We start from the raw sequence: 25322 nt of genomic DNA, 5'->3' as shown, positions 1-25322 counted from the left end.
ATATGAAAAGTTGGCAACCCTATCACCACAAGGGATTCTGCCAGCACACAGGCCAGATTTCTGAGGACTCTGGGAGGTTGTCCATGTGATTCTTGTGCTTTAGTCTGACTAAGGACAGCCAGCTCCCACTCCACCTCCTTGCTCTCTAGCCTTGTATCCATATACTGTTCTGCCAAAGCCAATTCTTTTCTGCCTTTCCCCAGCATTTTATTTATTTAATTTTATTTTACATTTGTTTACAAAGGTAATGCACTGATTACATGGTCCATTTACATATGCATCCTGGGTGGGTATATCAATCTAAGGAAGAGATAAAATTACATACAGTGTAATACAGATAACTATCTATACAAACTTCACACATTCTAAACTGAAATACCAATTACAAACAAGATGGATACAACAGCAAGTAATGCCTTTGCTGTCACTTTGGATCCTATTTGAGTCTGTTTTTTCAAACTAGTTCAATTAAGCTGTATGTTGTAAGGTATTGGACTAGTTTGCAGAGTAGGGAAAGGCGATAACAAAAAGAGGTGGGAGGATGAGGGAGATTAAGGAATGAATGAAGATTTCAGCACAGCTGGCAGGATGACTAATTCCAGGTGAAGCAGCATACATTCCCAACCGTAACGAATTACTCGGTTTTTACAGAGTTTTTGGGTCCAAATAATGGGGTGCCACGATTCAGGAGTGGCACCCCTTAATTTCCAAATTTCCTGGCGCTTTTATTTTAAATTTTATTTCCTGGCATTTTCAGCTGACATCATGTGTGCGATAATGTCAGCTCTGTGAAACAGCCTGCCAGCCTGTCGGAATTGAGCTGAAATTCAACATGCATGCATTTCCAGCTGCTCAAATCCTTAGCGGGAATAACCGTGATGTGTTTTCAATGCTGCTGAACTGGATATCTATGCTGCTGCCTCTTCAATGCTGCCGATGGAAAGGTTGCCGAACTGGACATCTATGCTGCTGATGGAAAGGTAGGAAGAGCAAGGCTGAAATGCTGCCGAACTGGATAGCTATGCTGCTGCCTTTTCAAGGTGTGTGTGTGTGTGTGTGTGTGTGTGTGTGTGTGTGTGTAAAATGCCCCTGGTGGCTAGGGGAGGTACTCAGGCTCAAACCGTGTACCTTGGGTACAGGTAACAAAAGCCTAAAGTCCCTACCCACCACCCCTTCAGAAAACTTTCTAGATTTATGCCACATATTTTTGTTCTGTGGTTTTCTGGATTTCAGTGAAGGATTGAATTCACTAAATAATGACAGGCTTTTGAATTTCAGACTTCATATTCTTCAGAAAATAAATGGTAACACCAAATCTTTTATTTTAGCAATTTTCAAAGTTTATAAGATCAGTATTTGAAATTTGTCCCTATTTTTGGGTCTGTATTCCCCCAATATTGGCTTTGTCCAGGTTTTTTTGTGCTAAGAGGTTGAGAGCTATGGTGAGAAGTAAGAACTGAATTCTGTATTCCCCCATTATTGGCTTTGTCCAGGTTTTTTGTGCTAAGAGGTTGAGAGCTATGGTGAGAAGAGATAACTGAATTCTGTATTCCCCCATTATTGGCTTTGTCTAGGTTTTTTGTGCTAAGAGGCTGAGAGCTATGGTGAGAAATGAGAACTGAATTCTGTATTCTCTCATTATTGGCTTTGTCCAGGTTTTTTGTGCTAAGAGGTTGAGAGCTATGGTGAGAAGTGAGAACTGAATTCACTAAATGATAGCCATTTAAGTTTCAGTCTTTCAATTGTTCAGGAAACTGCTGATTTGGCATAGTGGTATGTTGCTCTGACTGCAGTGCAGAGGGTCCTGGGTTCAAGACTTGGCAGTGAAACGCATGGTGGCAACACATTTTATTCTAGGAACTTTCCAAAATTATACAGGCAATGTTTAAAACGTGTCCCTGGTTTTGGGGCTTTTGTCCCCCAATACATTTTGGCTTTTTTCAGATTTTTTGTGCTGCAAATTTGAGTGATACAGTTGAGTGTCGAGTGGATTTTACAAGGAACTGAGAGCTTCAGGGGAAGAGAAGTTTAGTGTTGCTTATGCTGAGTCTGCTTGCATTGTTAATAGTATAACAGGTTAAATACTTGCTTTTGATGCAGAAGGCTGTGGGTTCTACTCCCACAGTATGTAGATGCATTGTTGATACTGTACTGTGTTGTTTTACTTTTAAAGGGGGGAGGTGTAACAAGTCAAGGGTGTAGCTACAGATACAACAGAACCGAGAAAATGTCATGCACAAGGGCATTTGTGCCTCAGTGGAAAGAGCAAAAAATATCATTAACCCAAATTCAGCTACAGAAAATCATAATTATGTTCTGTGCTGCCTTATAAGAAAAATGTTTTTAAACAAGTACAGTACCCATTTTTCCACTTCATAGAGTGGAGAAACAAGAGTGGCCAGTTAACAGCACCTGGATTACAATAATAGTTCTGATGCTTCAGGATGAATGTAGGAGAGGGTCTGTCAGTGCTTGGACTAAAAATCGGAAGTCTTAAAACATGCAGTTTGCCTAGTTTATTTTGTTGTGCATTTACAGCTATTGAGTTGGTCTGATAACACCAATCAGAGGTAAAGTTATGCAAGATGCCCATGGCTTACACTACTGTTATTCTATATATATATATATATATATATATATATATATATATATATATATATATATATATATATATATATATATATAAATGTGTGTGTGTGTGTGTATGTCTGTGTGTGTGTGTGTGTGTGTGTGTGTGTGTGTGTGTGTGTGTGTGTGTGTGTGTGTGTGTGTGTGTAAGTAGACTTTTATGATGGAAATGTTCTGAATTGGGCAGTTTTGTCATTATTGGTAAATGCATTTTATTTCATTGCCTACTGAAAAAATGTTCAAACAATAAATTTAAAATGAGCTCTAAGTCTAACAAGTGTGCTGTATTATACAAGGAATATAATTTAATAAAGTCAGGAAGGTGTATCGAAGTACATGTGCATGTTTCTTGTTTTGTGTGCAAGGGGCCTACGGCTTGAAAACAGCCCAAAGGTTATCTTTATCCACCACTGGCCAGATGCATTTTCTTTGGATGTGGTGTGGGTTTCAATGCTGTTTCAATGAATGTGAGTTTCAAGGGCAGAGAAGTTTTAATGCTAAGTCTGTTTTCATTGTGAAACAGTATTGTTTTGTTTAGCAGATGTCTATTAGTGTTCATGCATTGTGCTATAAAATGTAAAAATAAAATCCAAATAATCATTGTAGAAGTAAAGCATTATGCACATTAGTGTTTATGGTAAATGGGGCAAAATAGCCAGGTAATGGGACATTGGAATGGCTGCAGGGGGACTCTGATGCCATATTTTGGTTGTCTGTTCTTCAGTTTGCATTTGAAAGTTGGTAACCCACAATTCCACTGGAGTGGGTGGGGTTACATAATTATGTATGTGAATTTTATGTTAATCAGCGTACAGATTTGCACCTATTTTTCATGGGCCTTTTCCAGATTTTTGATGTTTCCAGATTGAGAGGTATGTGAAGCAGTGAATAGATAGAGGAAAGGTAGTGATATTTAAGTGATGTTATCAGAATGCTGGCATTGCTATGAAGCTTCAGTAAATAGGTGTTTCTTGAGTTCTGTTATAACATCTGTGCTTGAGGGGAGGAACTAGTGTGGATAAAGCAATATTGGTGCAGTGTAGTTTAGTTGCTGGTGTGACCAGACTGGGGGAGGACTGTAAGAGTGTCTTAGGATGTATGATGAGGTTGTAGAAATGACTCTGTGTGCTAGAGGTGAGAATGAGTCAGGAGAAAGGGTTTTATACAGCAGGAAGGAGAACAGGAGGTCAGAACTTTGTTAGATAAGTAGCCATCTGGATTTAAATAGAATCAAGCAATGGTGTTCTTGATGCAATGAGTTTATGATGAAATGGCATACTTTGTTGGAGATGGTTTTTGGATGGTTATATTTTTCTCATATGCTGTGGTAATGATGGGTAATCTATAATCTATCTGGACAATTAGAAATCCTTTGCCTATGGCATGGCACCTTTCATTGCTTTCCTTTGTTCATTCAGTATAGCCAATGCCAGTGGCATAGAGGAGTAAAGCCTTGACTACTGCACAGGTGATCTGATCCAAATTCCCCAAGAGGTTCAGGCACTTGACGGTGCTGACAGGAAGGATGGGAGGGACCATCCTGAGGAAAGGAGGGAGAGGTGGAACAAGATAGACATACTGCCATTATTCCTTACAGGAGGGTCAGTGACACAGACGGTGGACTGGGGAGGTAAACAATAAGATAACCAAGCCACTAATGGATGATAGCCTTTACAGTGAGTGTATGAAAATCTGCACTATCAAAAGGAGAGCATTGTGGGCCATTGCAGTGATGCGGTTTGCTCAACTCCCTACACAGGTGTGTGGAATTAAGCAATCAACATATTCTCATCACTGAGATGCCAGTGAGATCACAAAGCATCCTCTTTGCTGCCTGAGTGACGTCTCCTCAGGAAGCTGTCACCTTGTCTCAATGTGAAATTTCCATAGCAGAGAAACAAATGGGCACTGCCTAATCAAGGGTAGGCTTAATTTAGAAAAAAAATTCATTCAGTACCTATTTTTTTCCACAGTCTCTTGTGATCTTCTTTTTCATCTTTGATTTGTCTGAGAAGTTAAGCTCCTCACCTTATACTTTCTGCTATATACTTTAAAAAGCCTCTGCTTCCTTTCTTGATCCCTTCTGCTGGCTCACTTTCAAATTCTGCCTTTGCTGCCCTCACCATTTTTGTTGGCGTTCTCCTAGCCTACTGCTCTAGTGCTTTTGCCACCTCCCCATCCATCCATCCTTCCTTTCCATGTTTTGTAGGCCTCATCTTTTACCCTGCTTGTTAGCCTCTCATTCATATGTACCCACACTATCCATCTTTTTTTTTTTTTTTGCCTTTCGGCCTCTCCCTCAGAGTCTTGGTTACAGTCCTGAATGTCACATCCAAGACCCATTTCCACAACTTGTTTACTCCCTCAGTTTGCTCCCAGTCTCCTTATTCATCTTTGATCCTTTCCTCCAGGCAGCATAATTAATTCTTCTGAAACCTTACATCATCTCTGTCTTCATATTTCACCCTTCCCTCTACTCTAAACCATACAATTGCATGATAACCATTTGGTATTGGTGCCTTAACCCGGATGTATGTGATTTCCTCTGCATTCATTAGGACTGCATGCAGCATTCTATCCTTTTTGGTGCAGTTCTGCATAAGTTGGCTAAGACCATCATCAGAGTATGTGCCACAGCTGCTTTTGAACCCAGTGTGTAATATCTGACCCAACTATATGAAACAGAACTGGCTCCAGCATTGACTCTTGCAATGCATACTACTTACTGATGTTTCTCATGACATTTTATCTATGACAACAAGTGTCAGCTTCCAGCTGGACAACCAATTCCCAGTTCACTCTTCTATTTTGGAATCTACTCCATAGTTTAATTTTCCCACCAGTTTCTTGTAAGTGACTGTGTCAAAGGCTTTGTTGAAGTCCATAAAACCATAATAATATGACTTCCCTTTACCAATTCCAGTGTCCATCTAGTCTCAGACATAAAGCAAGCTGTACTGACAGCAGCTATGCACCTTGGACAGATATCCAAGATTCTATATATTAACAGTGGCAATGATGCCAAGGCATCAGTCACTAGAAAGAGCTCTCAACAACTTTTCTGAAGATAGCACTTAAAAGACAAACAATTCTGAAAGAAGTGCACTACGGCTAATCAGCTGTTCCTTCCTAGTTGGCACCAGTATGGATCTTTGCATGGCTCACAATAAATATCACACAGAACAGCTACTCACACTGGTAGTGTGTTTGAACTCCCAATGTGCTCAAACATTAGACCATGGATCTTTTGGGTTCTGCATTTCACAATGTCAGGGAGGAAAATATAACACATTGCACTGTGATGGCAGCATTATCTGAAGATCAGCTCTGAAAGTAACCTACTCAGTGATGGTCACAATACAATTCTGCATTGCTGTGGCATCTGGTTAACTCAAAGCACACCAAGGCAGATGCAGGAAGAAGGAAACAGTTATACGGATATCAAAGAAAGTAACCGGTTCAGTGTCTGCAGATTCAGTGTGGCCTAGAACGTAAACTTTTAGATACAGAGACAGAGATGATCCCTTCAATATCAATCCATGTACTGCTGCTGTTGCTGATTTATCATTTGTATACTTTATCATATTTTAACCATCTTTTAATATTCCTAAACATATTATCGGCTGCAATACTTTTGTCTCTTCTTCTCTTTCTCCTTCCTCTGGACTATAAGGTGGTCTGGGATAGTCTGTTTGTTTGAAGGGTAACAAAATATTTTTACATCTTGCATTGCTGTAGTATGAAATTACCTCCACTGTTAAATTTCTACGGTAATATGATTTTACCATATCCAAAAAAATCTCTGTGAATCAAACAGTGGAAACACGTCCAGGAAAAAGTTTCTCTGAATCATATGCTGAGAATCAAATACTAAATTCATGCTTCTGTTACCAACTACATTTTCATGCATACATACATACACATACCTGTCTGGAACCGAGATTTCAGTACATCTGCAGGAGTGGCAACTATCCAATTAAAAACCCCTGCCATCCCACCTGCGAACAATATTCGTGGAACACTCAGTTCATTAACACTGAAAAAATAAAAACAAACAATACATAGTCTTCAAGAGTCATACTCTGCTGAACAGTTAACGAAGCAAATTCACTCAACAAAGCTACTCTGCACACTGATGATCAAGTAATGGAAGGCAGGAGACAATGTTTCTGTGCCTTATGGAATCACAAAAACAGTGTACTGCATAGGAACTTTATCTGCCTACTTGGCTTACAGACTTATAGTTTCTTAGCCACTTCAAAGTAGTTAGTTCAATAAATTATGCAATGATATAATGTTAGATTTACATCTGTCTCTGTTAATGACTCACTACAAGACACTGAGAAAGTCATCATGCTCCTCTGTTTTAGCCTACATCAGCTATAAAATGAAATAATCAGAGTTTATACTAACAGATACACAGGCATGGATGAGTATGCATGTATATATATATATATATATATATATATATATATATATATATATATGTATATATATATATACATCTTCAAGCACACACAAATATCCACACGTACATGCAGTTAGGCGCATGCAAATTAACACAATTCAGATATGCTACTTCAGAAACTGATATGTTTTTATCTTGGAAGCTAGGTCTTGTCAAGTGTGCAGCCAGTAGGGAGTCTGAAAAGGCACCATTGCACTACACAGCACACAAAGTGTTCTGCAAACTCTGCAGAGGCCTGTTAATATCCAAAACATATGTGATTGGGGGCAGCTGCTGCTGATATGGCATGATATTGTTTGGAATAGGTATGCTTGTATGCTTGCTTTCACACTGATATGGGCAATATACACTTGTCGGCATCCCACAAAGAAACAAGAAATGTATAGTTGCATAAAGTAACTTACCAAAACAGCAGATGTTGGAATATATCATTGTAGCAGTAACCTAAGCTATATCAGTTATATCCTGTGAAGGGTAAGACAACCAGCCAGCATCCAAAGCTTTAGGACACCTTCCATGCTCCCTAGAGCTTAAGGATAGACATAAGAGACTTCAACTATCCCACCATTAACTGGGAAAACTACTCATGTATCAATACACTTGACCAACGTTTCCTGGAATTCATTAATTCCAATGCCTTAGACCAACTCGTTCTTACTCCCACTAGAGGTAGCAACATTCTTGACCTGGTCACTAATAACATGATTGTTATTCTACTCCAATAGTCAACTCTTCCCTGGATCCGACCACAAACTAATCACTTTGGAAATCCACATCCCTACCACCCATCCCTGCAAAGGTAACCACCATGAAAAACATCTCCAAAGCTAATTTTGGGCTCCTAAAAACAGAGGTGGCTAACTTCATGGCACCCATGCAAATGGAGAATAGTTGCATGACCGCCAGATCATACACCAATGCACTGTACGAAAATGTACACAAATGCATGGATCTCGCCATACCCAATAGAACCAAAACGCTCTCCTCCAAAAAAAGGAAGGCAATCTGGTGGTCCGTTGCCATAAACAAACTCTACAACAGAAGAAAGAAACTGATGTGGAATAAGGTGAAGTCCCAAGTCTGGAAAAACTCCCTTATAAGCCTCAACAAAAATTGAGATCCCTCATCAAATCCTCTAAAGCTAACTATGAAAACGGAATTGCAGCAGATAGTAAAGACAACCACAAGACCTTCTATAGTTATGTAAAATCTCCACGGCAATACCCAGATATGTTCTGAGCTACTGCACAATGGTACCTCCTACACTGAGCCAACAGATATTGCCAATATACTGGCTGACAGATTCAGTGCCAACTTTACCCCTCTCCTCCCCCCAAAGGGCCAATCACAATACCAGTAGATTGCCAGACACCCAGTATTACTGTGGCACAGGGTAAAACAGCACTGCCCAAGGCCAAGAATACAGCTTTTATGGGACCTGACAATATCCCTGGCTGTGTTCTACATGAACTACAGAGTGAACTGGCATCTCACCTGTGTGCCCTGTACTATCACAGCCTCACCTCAGGCTTTGTCCCTACCGAATGGTGCACTGCTACAGTCATCCCTCTCTACAAAAGAGGAGTGACTAAAGACCCTGGGAACTATCGCCCCATTAGCCTGATGAGTCTGATAAGCAAAGCTAAGGAGCATATCACCTAATAAACAAGGATATAGAGACTCTCCAAACTCTGGATCTCACACAGTTTGGTTTTGTGAAGGGGAGATCATGCTTGCTCAACTTGGTCAACTTCTTTGAGTCAGTCACCAGAGCTGTGGATGAAGGCAAGGTGGTTCATACAGCCTACCTTGATCTGGCCAAGGACTGTGATACCATTCCCCACTCAGGAATCATAGAAAAACTCACTAAGGTAGGCACCAACCCCTACATCACCAGGTGGGTTGCAAACTGGCTCACAGATAGAACCCACAGTATGAAAGTAGCTGACTCCAAGACAGACTGCCGACCAGTCACGAGTGGAGTCCCACAGGGTTCGGTCCTGGGTTCTCTCGTGTTTGGTATCTACTTCTCTGAAGTCCAGGCCATCACAAAAGGACTCTGGCTAACAAAGTTTGCAGACAATTGGAAGTCGGGAGCTATTATCTGGAGCGTTTCTCCCCGGGCCTCCGCTGAAACCAGGCTCTGTGGAACCTAGTCGGACATTCCTGGTCAACAAATGTTAAATAAAATAAAAAAATAAAATAAAAAATAAAATAAAAAATAAATATTATTAACTCCCCAAGTGATGTTGACATCCTACAAAAAGGTCTCACTGAGAGCAATGACTGGTGTCAGACCATGGCCTTAAGCTCAATGCCAAAAAATGTGTTATCATCCCCTTTGGGAAAAACCCGGTTCCCATGAATTACCACATCGATGGTAGTCCACTGAACACAGAAGGCGTTATGAGAGATCTGGGAACACAGGTTGCCAGCAACCTCTCTTTTGACCACCACATTGCCACTGTGGTCAGAAAGTCCTTCTGTGTGGCACATCTCATTACTAAAGGTTTTGCATCCAGGAAGAAAGAGGTCATTGTCTCCCTCTACTCTTCTCTCATTAGGCCAATCATCGAGTACAATGCCCCATTTGGCATGTACCTCACTAAACACCTGCAACAACTGGAGAGGCCACAAAAGTACCTCACAAAAAGGATCGTAGGCCTTAAACACTTGTCCTATATGGACAGACTCAAAAAACTCCAACTATTCACTGTATCATATCGCCTACTTAGAGGCGATCTCTGCTTGACTTTCAAAGCCATGTCTGACCAGCTCTGTTAGAAATGCTACATCTAAAGAAATCCCAATCCCTCTGTACTACACGCTCCAGAGACCTTGACCTCATTAACACAATCAATAGAACATGCTGGAGGGAAGGGTTCATAACACAGAGACTGTCCATGCTATGGAATAGACTTCCCATACATGTCAAACAGAGCACCTCAATGGTCCTCTTCAAGAGAAATTTTGATGAGTGGATGGGAAATAGAAAATTCACCCTGGGGACAACTCCAGTGGCTCTACTCGACAGAGGAACTGGGAACTAAGGTCAGGTGGCACGATGGGCTAGGCTTGTAAAGGCTCCAGGGCCATTAGCCTAGAACACACCTATGAAGAGAGTCAGTGGCTAGGGTGCCAAACTAGAACCCTGTCTTTTAGGAATATGCTTGGCACTGAAGTAGATAAAAATATCTATACCCTAGCACAAACCATAACAGAAAAACGAGGCTGGACGGAGGATATCCCTATTGCAACAGTGATCTGTTTGAAAATGAACTGTTATGGTAAGTTTTCTCACAAAACTGTACTATGTTCATAATTAGAGCAATGTTACAGTAGCCTAAGCTGTATGGGTAGTTTACCAGTGCTTAGAAAGAAAGGCAGGATGGAGAGCGGTTATAATCCAGGAGCCCGTGGAGAATAGTACTAGCAAAATCTGCTCTGGACCTGGAAAAAAAATTGTATTATTTTGTAAAATCATGCACAGTGGGTCAAGGTTGCTTCCTCTAGAATACTTCTAGGGACCACCCCTTTCTAAAAAGCCACAAAAGAAGCCAAAGCCCTTGTAGAATTGGCCCTGAACTTGCCGCGAAGTGACTTGTCTTTGTGAGAATAACAGAAAACAATAACATGAGACAACTAATTGGGAAATGTCTGCTTTGACCCAGATTGTCCCTTTTTCTTACCTTCATAGGAAGTAAATAGTTGATCCACATTCCTGAAGGTTTTAGTCTTGTCAGTATTGTATCTAAGTTGCCTATGAGCATCCAGATTATGCAATACCCTTTCTTTCTTAATTATTTATTTTTATCTATATGAAAGACAAAGAGACAAACAGCTTGACACAAAATAAACTATGAAACCCGTTTAGGCATAAATGAAGGATTTGTTCTTAAACAGACTCAGACCTTGTGAAAAATGAGATAAGACTGAGTCACCATTAGAACTTATAACTCAGACACTTTTCTTGCAGGTGTCAGCAATGAATAGAATGGTTTTCCAAGTTAACAACTTTAATTCAGCCTGATGAACTGGATCAAATGGAAAAAGTGTTAAGTTTCTGTAGACCAAAACTGACATTCCAAGAAGGAGCCACCTGTTTTCTAGGTGGGTAGTTGTGAATACCCCCTTTAACTTGAGGCTGGGTTAGAACAAAAAAGAAAGGATGGCCGAGAGATGACTCTTGACAGATGAGTAACAAAAGCCAGTGGATAACAATTCACTCAGATATTGAAGAACCAGAGGGGTGTGGCCTTAAAAGGTTAAGCACCAACAAGAAAACCACTTTTGCTTACACATTTACCTGTAACTCATTTTCTAGTAGCAGGTTTCTTAGTCTCCTTTAATACCTGCTGCATTTGCTTAGAAAATGGGTATAGTAGACTCCCTCTTAGTAGGCCTCCTCTTTATCCGGCCATCAAATTTCTGCCATAGCCATAGAAAAAGACAACAGAGAAGGACAACACTTCTGCCTCCTCTGGGCTAAATAATGACAGACATTTGAGTTTTAAACTTCATATTCACTAGAAAAAAGCTCACTGACACAAATCCTGTTATTCTAGCTGAAATATCATTTTGTATCTTTTTCTGATTAACCAGCCATTAGTTTATCCAGCCTAAGGTCCGATCCTGGAAAGACCGGATAAGAGGGAGTCTACTGTACCTAAAACATATTAAAACCCTACCAACCCAGCAGTAACCTGAACAAGTTTCAGGCTGGGGTGCATCAAACAACTCCTGTCCTGTGCGAGCAAGTCTAGTTTGCGTGGAAACTTGTGGTAATTGCCTTGGCCATTTTCAGAAGAAGAGAAGAACAGTATGGCTGTGTAATTTGCCCATAACAGTAGATGTCTGAATTCCTCACTGCAATCCTCCCAGGGCATAACAACTAGCCTCTTTCAAAAAGTTCTGTTTCCCTCCCACACATATAAGGTCCAGGACTGTATTTAAGCTTCAGAGCCCCCCAAGCCTTTCTGTGTTGGAGGGAAACCTTCTAGCTTATCAGTGGGAGTGGTAAGCACTAGGTAGCCTATCTACCACAAGAAGAGTGATTTTTGGCCCAGAAATTGTAGTTTATTGGCCATTTGGACAGTTTTTCCATCTCTTTCAACTTTCTGGTTTAAAAGCCCATGTTTGTGCTTGTTTCCCACCTTTCCTGTAACTAGTCTAATCCAGATACGGATTTGCTGTATCCAGGACTGTTTGTAAGCTTCTGAGCAGTGCAAAAGTCTGCTCTTCAATTTTTCCCTTAGATCTGCACTTTCTCTCCTCTCCTGCACTTTTACTAGATTATTAGTCTAGCACTTTACCAGACTTCTTATAGCGATTACTGTAGCACACAAAAGTGCTACCAGCACTAAATGTTCTACAAGGAAACAGCTCCAGTACTTATTATTAATGCACATCCCTCCAGGCATGTCTAAAGCTCAGTTCCCTGTGCTTTTTCCTATTAACCTGGTGAACTTGGGCATCCTGAGGCAATGTAGCAACTGCCTCATGTACACCGACAACCCTCTCCTCTTACCTCCCAACACTCAGACTTGTGAGAGATGCACTTATATATCCAAACTGGAAGTCATGCACTCTCCAGCCAAGACCAGAGTAGCTGGTCAAGAGGAGAAGGTCAGCACTTGCACCACACCACATGGAACACATAGCCCTTCAGAACACACACCAGCACTGCCTTCACATAAAAACACAAACCACACACCCACCTCCGTGGAGGTTCTCAATAAAAATCTATCCAAACAGCAGAGGTCTCCAAGGCAGAAATGCACTCGACCATCACAGCTCAACACTAATCACGAGACACATAACGCTCCTAAACAGTGTGCCACTCAACCAAAGTCCCTAAGGCAAAACAGCATGCCCAACACACAAGTTATAGGTGACTCAATAGTGAGGCACACTGATGTCCCACTCACTAGGTTGAATAAGGAGAGAGTAACAGTCAGCTGCCTGTCAGGTGCCAGGATCCACCACATAACACATACACTCAGGTCCCTCAACAACAGGTACAGATATGACTCTGTCATTGTACATGTGGGTGTAAATGACCTGAGACGTACCTCCCTGGACTACATGAAAAAAGACATGGAGGAGCTCTTGGATTATATAGCCCAGGTGGGTATGACCCCAGCCCTGAGCAGAATCCTACCATCACCCAGAACGATACCACAGTACAAGCAAAAAATTATTGATTTCAACAATTGGCTAAGTTTCTGGTGTCATTCTAAGGGAACCCAGTATCTGTCTGCCTGGGATGACAATTGACAGACCTCAATGCTTTGCCAGAGATGGCCTGCATCTGTCACCCCTAGGCTTCCGGACACTGGCCAAGGTTCTTGCCACCCCTATAGTGCCTTTTTTAGGCGGTGTTCCAAAGTCCAAATTACCACCATAACAGCTACAAACAAATGCAATCTGAGAGTCATGCTGCTCAGTGCTAGAAGTCTAAATCTCAAAATGCACTCGCTCAAAGCACTCCTTAAAATGGAGAACATTGACATTTGTGCTGTAACAGAGATCTGGTTCAAGGCAGCAAAAAGCACCTCTGCACTACCAGGCTATAACTTATTCCACACCTTTCGGCCCCATAACTTGGACCGAAGCTCCAAAGGCAGTGGTGTTTCCATATTCATAAAGGATGTACACACCTCCAGACTGGTGGCCTAACATAACGCATCAGAGATACTTCAGGTGCAGCTAACACTGGGTAAGACAGCAATTCAGGTTGTAGCCTGCTATAGGTTCCCAACCATGTCCCAAGACTCTCACTCCACGTTCCTAAGCACCCTGGAGAATAACATGGCCCAACCTAATACTCTCATACTGGGCAACTTCAACTACCCCTCCATTAACTGGGAAAACTTCTCATGTACCAATACACTTGCCCAATGTTTCCCGGAATTCATTAATTCCAATGCCCTGGACCAGTTCGTTTTTACCCCCACTAGAGGTAGCAACATCCTTGACCTGCTCATTACTAACATGGGCGACTGTTGCTCTACACCAATAGTCAACTCTTCCCTGGTTAGATCCGACCACAAACTAATCACCTTGGAAATCTACACCCCCCCCCCTGCAAAGGTAACCACCACGAAAAACTTCTCCAAAGCTAACTTTGGGCTCCTAGAAACACAGGTGGCTAACTTCAAGGCACCCATGGAACTGGAGAATAGTTGTATGACTGCCGAATCATACACCAGTGCACTGCACAAACACGCACACAAATGCATGGATCTCACCATACCCAATAGAACCAAGAAGCTCTCCTCCAAAAAAAGGAAGGTAATCTGGTGGTCCCCTGCCATAAACAAACTCTACAACAGAAGGAGGAAACTGATGCGGAATAAGGTGACGTCCCAAGAGTGAAAAAACTCCCTTGTCAGCCTCAACAAAAAGTTGAGATCCCTCATCAAATCCTCTAAAGCTAGCTATGAAAACAGAATTGCAGCAGATAGTAAAGACAACCACAAGGCCTTCTATAGTTATGTAAAGAATCTCCATGGCAATACCCAGATTTGCTCTGAGCTATTGCACAATGGTCCCTCCTATACTGAGCCAACAGATATTGCCAATATACTGGCCAACAGATTCAGTGCCAACTTTACTCCCCCTCCTCCCCCGAAAGGACCAATCACAATGCTAGTAGATTGCCAGGCAACCAGTATTACTGCTGCACAGGTTAAAACAGCACTGTCCAAGTCCAAGAATACAGCTTCTATGGGACCTGACAATATCCCTGGCTGTGTTCTACATGAACTACAGAGTGAACTGGCACCTTACCTTTGTGCCCTGTTCAATCATAGCCTCTTCTCAGGCTTTGTCCCTACCAAATGGCGCACTGCTACAGTCATCCCTCTACAAAAAGGAGGGGAGAGTAGAGACCCTGGGCACTATCGCCCCATTAGCCTGACGAGTCTGATATGCAAAGCTATGGAATGCATCATCATGGACCTAATAAACAGGGATTTAAGGAATCTCCAAACTCTGGATCGCACACAGTTTGGTTTTGTGAAGGGTAGATCATGCCTGCTCAACTTGGTTGACTTCCTTGAGTCAGTCACCAGAGCTGTGAATGAAGGCAAGGTGGTTCATACAGCCTACCTTGATCTGGCCAAGGCCTTTGATACCATTTACCACTCAGGAATCATAGAAAAACTCACTAAGCAAGGCATCAAGCCCTACATCACCAGGTAGGTTGCAAACTGGCTCAGAGATAGAACCCACAGTGTGAAAGTAGCTGACTCCAAGTCAGACTGCTGACCAGTCACGAGTGGAGTCCCACAGGGTTTGGTCCTGGGTCTTCCCCTGTTTGGCATCTACTTCTCTGAAGGTCAGACCAACACAAAGGGACTCTGGCTGACAAAGTTTGCAGATGATTGCAAGTTGGGAGCTATTACTAACTCCCCAAGTGATGTTGACATCCTACAGAACGATCTCACTGAGACCAACAACTGGTGTAAGAACCATGGCCTTAAGCTCAATGCCAAAAATGTGTCATCATCCCCTTTAGGAAAAACCTGGTTCCCATGAATTACCACATCAATGGTAGTCCACTGAACTTGTCCTATATGGACAGACTCAAAAAACTTCAACTATTCTGTCTCATATTGCCTACTTAGAGGCAATCTCTTCTTGACTTACAAAGCTATGTCTGACCCAGCTCTGCTAGAAATGCTACATCTAAAGAAATCCCAGTCCCTCCACACTACATGCTCCAGAGACCTCAACCTCATTACCACAATCAACAGAATGTGCTGGAGGGACAGGTTCATAACACAGAGACTGCCCATGCTATGGAACAGACTTCCTATACATGTCAAACAGAGCTCCTCACTTGCCCTCTTCAAGACAAATCTTGATGAGTGGATGGGAAATAGAAAATTCACCCCAGGGATCACTCCAGTGGCTCTACTCGACAGAGGCACTGGGAACTAAGGTTGGGTGGCACGATGCCAGGGTAATCCTATGGGATAGGCTTGTAAAGGCTCCAGGACCATTAGCCTAGAACACACCTATGAACCTATGAACCTATAATATGACTGCTGACTAGTCAGACGTGGTGAGAAATCTACAATCAAAGTGAAAATTTCTTCAGGAATATTTTGCCCATAAGATCAGACAGAAGGAGTTTACTTGTCCTGAAATTCAAAAAGATTAAAGTATCTAAAATGGTTTATATCCCAAGCAGTCACTATATGCATACAAAAAAGAGAATTGAGGATGAGTGTGGTTACTGCAGCAGTGAGGAATTTCAGCATCTACTGTTATGGGTAAGCATAACTTACACAGCTGTGCTATGTTCATCATTCTCACTACTGCAGTAGCCTTTAGGCCATATGGGTTGATTGTGAGGAAGAAGGATTTGGATTCAGGAGTCCCACAAAAAAGGTCCTCACAAGGCATACACCTGCAGAAGGAATCCAGTTTGTAATGGATTTACCTTTGAAAGGTTGAAACTCAACCTGTTGAACGGCCCTTTGTGCAAACTGAAATGACGAAACGGTCATTCCGAACAGCGCCGATGTTCGAAACAGCAAACTGAACTGCAGATTCACTGAGTTTCGAACTACGAACTACAATACTGAACACACAATGTAATGCAAGCCCCCCCTGCACCCCCCCACTTTAATATTCTAACTCCGAGGACGCACTACAGTGGGGAAGGGTTCCATTTCCCGGTCCCCACTATTGTGCATTCCGCACCCACAATGCCGAATCTGCAATGAGCGAATATCAATGTGCATTCGCTCATTGCACATTCGATGCAATTTTTTTCAGCTAACTGTGATCTTGAAAATGTCCTTTCATGCAACTGTCTTTCGACAAGTTGCATTTCAACTTTTCAAAGGTAAACCTTGTAATGCTTTGAAAAAGTATTTACAGAGGATGATGCGCTGCCTCTAAAATACTATGTTATCAAAGAAGCCAAGACTATAGTAGAATGTGCCTTAATACTGCCTGGAACAGATTTATCATGGTAGGTAAAACAAAAAGCAATACCTGATGAAAATCATCTTGAAATAGTCCATTCTGACACATGTTGCCCTTTCTTTGTCCAATTATAAGAAATAAATAATTTGCTTTTCTAAATAGCATAGTTCTGTGAAGGTATTACCTGAGCTGCCTATTTACAGCCAGAGTATATAGAATCCTTTCTCTCTGGTTCTTATGATCTGGATAAAAGACTGGAAATTGATGTCTTGATTCAAAGAAAACTCTGAAATAACTTTGTACATGAATGAGGGATTTGTTCTTAATGAGAACCTATCCCTGTCAAAAATTAGATAGGGTTTACTCACCATGAGAGCCTGCAACTCACTCTTCTTGCAGATGTCAGAACAAAGTACAGATGTCCTTCTATATCACTTTTGCAGTATCCAAAAACAGAAGTGATCTCCTGCCCAGGGAAGCCTGATGGTCAACCATTATGTAAAAGCCTAATGATCTTGTATTATCACATTTATGCTCCCTGCACAGAACGTAGGGCATAAATGGATGCAACTACCCCAAACTTCTTTGCTGCCGGTTTGAACACTACTTTTGCTAGTTGGTCTGAATGACTTGCTGTGATACTGAATACTTAGCACCAGATAAGTACCCCACTGGGATTTTTTTTTTTTTTTACTTTTTTGGTCTTGTATTTTACTTTGCCACCTAGAGTTCATGTCATCCAAAAATGGCCACCTAGAGTTCATGTCATCCAAAAAGGGAAATTGTCAGTGTGAGAGGCAGATTCCCCATAAGGATTATCACAAATAGTGTCTTTTTTGTTGGAGTGCTTCCCACTACCATACCACTTGTAGTATCTGTAAGGCATACGTGTCTAAGACATTCAAAAGCAGTTTGTCATCCCTGGCCATTTATCTTGAAAACCAGAGGCTTAAACAGTTAGCCCATAGTACCACAGCAGAATCCTTTAACCCTGAGATACTCCCACTAGGTAAAAAGAAGGCCAAGAAGTGTCAGCTGGATTCTTTAGCTGTCCAGCCTCCATCAGATGTCCCTCTAGAAATGGGTAATAGCTCTGTAGGTCATTTGGTGTCTACATTGGATTCCTCTGCCACAGCTCTATTGGAGGCCGGCATGGATCCATCCTTCCACATGTCCTCTGAGACTTTGCAGGCATTTGCTCCAGACATCTAGGAGGAACTGCGGTTGATTATCTTGGAGGGTCCAAGATGGATACTACAGATATTGGTCAGGGAGGAGGTTCCAGGTTCTCTTACTGAATCTCATTAAAGGTTAGCACCTCCAGTTTTTTTAGGGCTGATGTCCCTTCAAAGAAAAGACAAAAACTGAAGCATGTTTCTGCGCATTCTAAGGATCCTCAAAGGGAATGGCAGGAATTTACTCAGGGTTTGTTTTCTGCCTTGATGGCCCTAAAGCTTCCTCAAGGGGTTTTGGTACCTGCTCCTTCTTGGACCTCTACCCCTTCTAATTGGCTTAGGGAACTGGATTCCTCAGAAGAGGATTCGATGTCTGATGAGAGGGTCTATTTCCTATTCTTCACACATGCCCTCACCTTTGGCATTTGATTCTAATGAAGAGGACTCTGTTAGCCCTGAGCCTACTTTTGAAGAATTGTCCTTTGGAGACACAATTAATAGGATGATGGAATACTTTAAGTGGGATTCTTCTCAAACATCTGATATTCAGAAAAGATATTATGAGTTGCTTCAGGTGGATACTCCTAAGCCATCAGCAGTTCCTCTTGTGTTAGCTGCCTTGTTAGATACTTTCATTGCTGCTTCCAAGTCTCCTGACTCTCACTTTGCCTCCTGCTCCTAAGAAACCTGACAGGTTCTATAAGGTTCCTGAAGATTGTCAGTTTTTATTTGAATGTCCTCCTGCTGATCCTGCAGTGGTGTCACTCTTCTGACAAACCATCTAAGCTTTTGCCCTTTTCCAAACTCTTGTCTTCTGATAAGGATAGTAGGGCAGTGGAGAGGATTGGAAAGAAAGTTTACACTGCTTCTGCTTTGGTCTTTAGGGCTGGTAATTACCAAACCCACATGACCAGGTATGCTCTGGCTTTGATTCTTCAGGCTGGTCAGGTTAGTTCTGACCTTCCTGATTATGAAGGCAAATCTTCTGCCTTATCTTTTTTAGGTTCTGCTTCTCAAGTGGCTCGCTACTCTGTTAAATGTAGCTATGATGCTGCTCACACCTCTTCTGGGGCTGCGTCTTTTGGATCTGTCATGAGATGTTTTCTTGGCTTCATCTTCAGTCTCTGCCAGAGGGCATTAATGCCAAGTTGTTGGATGCTTCTTTGGATAATAAAACGTCTTTTTGGGACTGCTGTTGCTGACATGTTTAAGTCTCTTCAAGAGAAAGGCAAAGCCTTGCAGGTCCCTAAACATATTTTTGTCTCTCCTATCCCTAAGTTCCAGAAGAATTATCCTTCTAGATATGGTTTTGTTCACAGGCCTCCAAGGGCAAGAAGAGTGGAAGGCAGGCCCCCTCTACTAAGGCTTCTCAGATTTCTGTGACCCAGAAGCCTCCTGTATCTGATAAGTCTGCTCCTATTTGACAATTAGACCTCCCCTTTAATCTAGGTTCCTTTGTCCCTTCGATTTTCCCTTATTTACCAGTTTGGCGTCTCATCACTTCAGACTCCTGAGTTCTTTCTATCACTTTTTTTTTAATTTCTCCAAATCTTTTGGGTTTCTAATACCATGATGGGAATGGACCCCATTCCTAAGACAAAGTACGATTAAAGTTTCTGAAATTAATATTGTTTCAGTCTTTGATGTCAGCCAGAATTGCTCTTTGCAGTACCCGCAATGGGGTAATGACTCCTTATGCAATCTGTATAGAGTTACATGTATTGGTAACATATCTCTATACTATTGCAGATTCTTTTTTATAAGACCCATTGCTCCTACTACTATTGGAATTGTCTAGGAATCTTTCTTCCACATTGCCTTTGTTTCTGCCTGCAAATCCTTATATTTTATGACTTTGTGTTTGTCTGTATGTAAGACACTGTAGTCAATGGGTGTGAAGATTTCAATGATCAATGCTATTTTTGTCTTCTTTTCATGGACAACTATATCTGTTTTTCTCGCATCTATCTTTTAAACTGTTGGTAATGGTTGATCCCATGTGATGTAGACTTAATCACTTTCTAGGATGCTTTGTGGCTCATGTTTCCAGTGTTGTTCATCCACTTCAGTACCATAATGTTTGCACAATTCCCAGTGCAATAGTCTTAACACATTATTATGCCTTTCAGTATACAGTCCTTCTGCCATTAGTATGTCAAAAGCAGCCAACAAGGTGTGCAACTGTTTCCACTTTTTATTTTACAAAACCTACATTTGTCTGTTTCTCCAACATGTTCAATGGACTTTGTAAACCAAACATGTATGTAGCCCACTATCTTGGGCCGCCAATATTAACCTTTCATCTCTTGGGTTGAATTTGCCTCTCCTTAACCATTCCTGTGTTCAATCCTGAACAACATGAGGTTCTTCCAAAAGTTTTCTATACTTGCAACTATATTTATGTATTTTCCACATTTCTTGCCTTCGCATCTGGTCCTTCACTTTATATTCTTTCTTTTGTTTTTTTGGGACATTCAGCTGCTGCCCAATTTTTATCTACTTCTGGTTTGATTTCTCTTCCTGTTTGATGCTAATATGCTTCTGCTAGACTAAGCAGGGAAGTAATCTTAGGTTTATTCTCCTCATGTTTCAAAACTTTCACTATGTTTGAGTCTTGTGAGGTCAGCAGATATGTATGCAGTTCCACGATTGCAGATCTATACATGTAATCAATTTCAAGGAGACCCACACCTCCCTCAGAATGAGGAATATAAAACCTTGGTATGCACTGATTTTTATAAATCATTTGGTGAGCATGAAGCATCCATTTTGTTTTCCTGTCTAATCTATCCAACACGTTTTGGGGCTTGTGAATCACTCAAAAAATGTAAGTTACGACAGGAAGAGCACATTGGTTTACAGCTTGAATTTTGTTCCTAGATGTCAACGCTGTTTTCAGGATTAATTTAAGTCTTCTAAAGTATTCCTTACTAAGTTTTATTAGCATTTGTTCATGTTTTATTGTTGATCCTTCATCAATTCCCAAATATTTAATCACTCCCTCTTGCTGAAGTTCTTTTATATCACATTTTTGTCCCACACTAATGTTTACTTGGTGCTGCAGTTTTCCTGCCTTAAAGGTTGCTTTTGCACATTTATCAAGACCAAATGACATTCTCATATTGTCTTAAAAAGTTTTGACAACTTGCAGTTGTGTTTTCAGCTCCTCATCTGATGAGCTATACAGTTTTAAATCATCGACAAAGAGAAGATGAGAAGTCTTTACACTTTGCTGTTTTCTAGGAGCCAAATTATAGCCATGGCCTAAGCTGTTAAGTAGACAGCTTAATGGGTTAAGGGCAAGACAGAATAGCAGCGGTGATGGAGAGTCATGTTGGAATATCCCCCTTTTAATTTTCATCCTTGGAACAATAATTTGTCCTTTATCATGGCTTAATTGCAAAGTTGTCTGCCACTGTTTCATGGCCACTGTAATGTAGTCAATGAGTGTAGGGTGTACCTTATACATTTTTAAGCACTCTTTTATCCATGAATGTGGGATACTCTCAATTGTTTTTTGTAGTCAATCCATAAAATACTTACATTCTTCCCCTTTTTGCAGTTCTCTACTATGACTTTATTTAACAACAAAAGATCCTTTGTTCCATATGACTTTCTTTTATTGCCCTTTTGTTCTATTGCCATAATTGAGTTTTATTCTAAATGACTATAAACTGTCGGCATCAGTTCCAATGTATAATTTATATGTCACCAGAAGGCAAGTTATTGGTCTATAATTTTTTGGGTAGCTTGCAGGTTCACTCTTAAGAAGGAACATTGTTTTTCCTGTTGACAGCCAGTCTGTTTGGGGTGCGCATATAAATAATTCTTACTCATGGCTAAATCTTTGTGCAAAGATGTCAATACTTTTGACCAGGAGTTATGTACTGCATCTGCGCCTGGGGTTTTCCATTTAGAGGGTTTTCTTAACTTTGTTTCAATCTCTCTGGCTATTACTTCATCCCATTTCATATCCTCTACCTTTAAACTTCTTATTCTTTCTTTTACTTCTTCTATCCATTTAGCATCTTTGTTATGTTCCAAAGGATCTTACTTCTCCAAAATGTATCTACTTCTTTTTTTGGTGGTCTTTCAGTTTCTTTTACCTTATTTCCCAACTCTCTATAAAACTTTCCTAGGTCATAACTAAATTGCTTATTTTGTACTTTTCCTTTTTATTTATCCGCGTATCTTCTAGGTTTTTTCGCCCGTGCTGAGATTTTTAGTTTGCTTTTTGCATGATAAATCCTGATCTGTTCTAATACTGTGCATTGCTTTTATCACATATATCTTTCTAAGTATTTTTGTTTATCTGTTCCCTCTTCTATACTCTTCTAACAGTGGCACTTCTTGTCTTAATTGCTTTATAGTTTTCTCTATTCGATACTTCCATGATGGTATTTGATTTCTCCCCTTCCCCTATCATCTGCCAGGGTTACTTCATGGTATGGAAGTCTCTCCTTCCTTTTTCAGGGATTCCTCATCCTCCTCTAGAGCAACTTCCTCATTTTACAGAGTTTCTACAGTCCCTGGTGAACCATGGAACCATTCATCCTGTCCCCATTCCCAAGTGGGAATGGGTTTTTATTCTAGGATGTTCCTGGTTTCTTGAAAGAAGGGCACTTGGAGACTTATTCTAAATCTCTCCTAGCTCAACACCTTTCTCAATGTATATGCTTACTCTTCAAACCTTGTTTTCTCTTTTGTTGCCCCAGGTTTTTATGATGTCCTTGAATCTGAAATATGCTTACATTCATATCCCTATTCACCCTCTTTTTCAAGAAGTTTTAACATTTCTGTGTGTCTTCCTTTCATTTTCAGATCTCTGATTTACCCTTTGTCCTCTCTACTTCCCCAAGGGTATTCACAAAATGTCTAGCTCTGGTGATTGCTTTCTGCAGGCTCCAAGGCATTCAGATTTTTCCTTATCTAGATGACCTGTTGCTTCAGGCACCTTCTCCCATTTGCCTGTTCCAGGATCTGACGTTCACCATCTCTCTTCTTCAAAGTCTGGGGTTTACTATCATCTTTTAAAAGTCCATTCTGACTCCCTCTCAGGATCATGTGTATCTGGATGTAGGATTCAGAGAGTGCCAATGTTGGCCTCTCTTCTATCTCCAAACATTTTGTCATTGACAGCTTTCTTTCAATCTCTTCTTAATCTGACTGCCATGCCAGCCAGGGAGTTTCTTTGGGCCCTGGGATTTATGGCTTCTTCTTCTCCACTGCTTCCTGCCAGACTGCATATGCAGAAGCTTCAATGATACCTCAAGTTGTTTTGGCTGCAGCATTGCCACCCTCTGAATTTCAGTGTACCTTTCCTTCCCTGTCTGAAGAAGGAATTGAAGTGGTGGTTTCAACAGTTTGCTCTCAAACCAGGCCATTCTTTTCAGCCTACAGTCCCTTCTCAAGAACTGTTCACTGATGCCTCAAACATGGGGTGGGGGCTTCTTTTGGTCACCTGAAAGTTCAGGGTCTCTGGCTTCTCCATCAGCAGTCAGACCATATTAACACAAAAGAGATAAGAGCTCTGATTCTGGCCCTTCAAGCCTTTCACCCCATGTTTTCTTCAGGCCCCTTGAAAGTGTACACAGACAACACTAGATTGATGTGGTATGTCAACAAGCAGGGAGGCATGAAATCTCACCTCCTATACAGAATGGCTCTTCAGGCTTGTGAAGTGGCTCTCAGTTATTCAGTTAATTCATCAGGCAATATACATTTCTTAAGACCACAATCTAGTGGCAGATTCTCTGAGCAGGTCCAAAACACAGGCTCAGGACTGGATTCTTCACAGAGACATGTTTCTATACATTGTCCATTGGTAGGGTATTCCTCAGGTGGATCTTTTTGCCTCCCCTCTGAACAGACAGCTTCCTCTCTCCTGTTCCAGAGTGCCATTCCATCTGCATGGAAGACAGACACCCTATTGTTCTTTGGAAGGGAATTTTTTTATGCTCCCCCCCTCTTCCTCTTCTTCCTAGAGTCCTGCAGAAGATTCAGCTGGACTCCCTGAAAATCTTGCTAGTGACTCCCTTTTAGCCAAGACAGCACTGGTTCCCCTCTTAATGCATCTGGCCAGGGGCAATCACCACAAGTTAAATCACTGGTTGGATCTCCTCACACAGGACAAGGGGTCTCTTATCTATCCTCAGTTCCTCACTGGTCCACTCTTCAACTGACACTGTGAATGATAGGGTTTTGATCCCTTTCAGGCACCTTTATTCTGAAAATGTGCTCTAGGTTTTACATGAGGCAAGGAAACCCTCTACCTGCAAATCTTATATGTCCAAATGGAAAATATTTTCTGTCTAGTGCCATGCTCATAGCCAGGACCCTTTTTCAGTGGAGGTTCCTCTGGTCCTCTCCTACTTGTGTGAGTTGCTCCAGTCTGGCCTGGCCTATTCTTCTATGAAGACCCATTTGTCAGTCATTTCTGCTTGTCTGCCCTTGTTTCCTCCTTTGACTTCTTTTGAGGTCAAACAATTTCTTAAAGGCACCCTACATATTAGGCCTCCACGGAAACCTATTCCTCCTCCTTGGACCTTAATTTTGTTTTGGAAAAATTGACTCAGGCACCTTTTGAGCCTGCAGATTTTGTACTTGGAAGACTGTTTTATTGCCGGCTCTAACTTCTGCTCGGAGGGTTTCTGAGCTCCAGGACTTATGTCCATTCCACCTTTTTTGGTATTTCACAGGGACAGGGTGTCCCTTTGTACTAATCCTTCTTTTATGCCCAAGTTAGTAAATGAGATGTCCTTGAATCAGTCAGTACAACTCCCTTTCTTTTTCCCTTCTTCTCAGTCTGCTAGTGAGAGGGTCCTGCATACCTTAGATTTGCAAACAGCTCAGGTACTATTTGGATAAAACTATGAACATTTGTAAGTCTGATCAGCTTTTTGTTTCTTTTCATCCCAGGACATTAGGTTTGCCTGTTTATAAGCAAACCATCCTTCTGGATATCTAAGGCCATTTATTTATGTTATTCTTTTCATGGCAAATCTCTGTTTACTTCTGCTACAGCTCATTCCACTAGGGCTGTTATCTCTTCTGGTGCCCTCTTCAAGGGGTTGGACACCAATTCCATCTTTGAAGCTGCTACTTGGTCT

The 25322-nt window shown here is 41.4% G+C and overlaps 1 protein-coding gene across 1 annotated transcript in view; it reads right to left on the bottom strand.

Annotated features, from left to right (window-relative positions):
- Positions 1-25322, bottom strand: part of LOC122809104 (mitochondrial carnitine/acylcarnitine carrier protein-like) — a 708815-nt gene that overhangs the window by 171761 nt on the left and 511732 nt on the right. Inside the window, exon 7 of the mRNA XM_044080345.1 lies at positions 6555-6664. Within this exon, the coding sequence (XP_043936280.1) occupies positions 6555-6664 (110 nt within the window). The remainder of the gene's footprint in view (positions 1-6554; positions 6665-25322) is intronic.

The sequence above is a fragment of the Protopterus annectens genome, chromosome 8.part0 (assembly GCF_019279795.1).
Source record: "Protopterus annectens isolate FY-2018-M chromosome 8.part0, PAN1.0, whole genome shotgun sequence".
NCBI classification, from domain to species: Eukaryota; Metazoa; Chordata; order Ceratodontiformes; family Protopteridae; genus Protopterus; species Protopterus annectens.
This window is presented reverse-complemented; position numbering and strand designations above follow the sequence as displayed.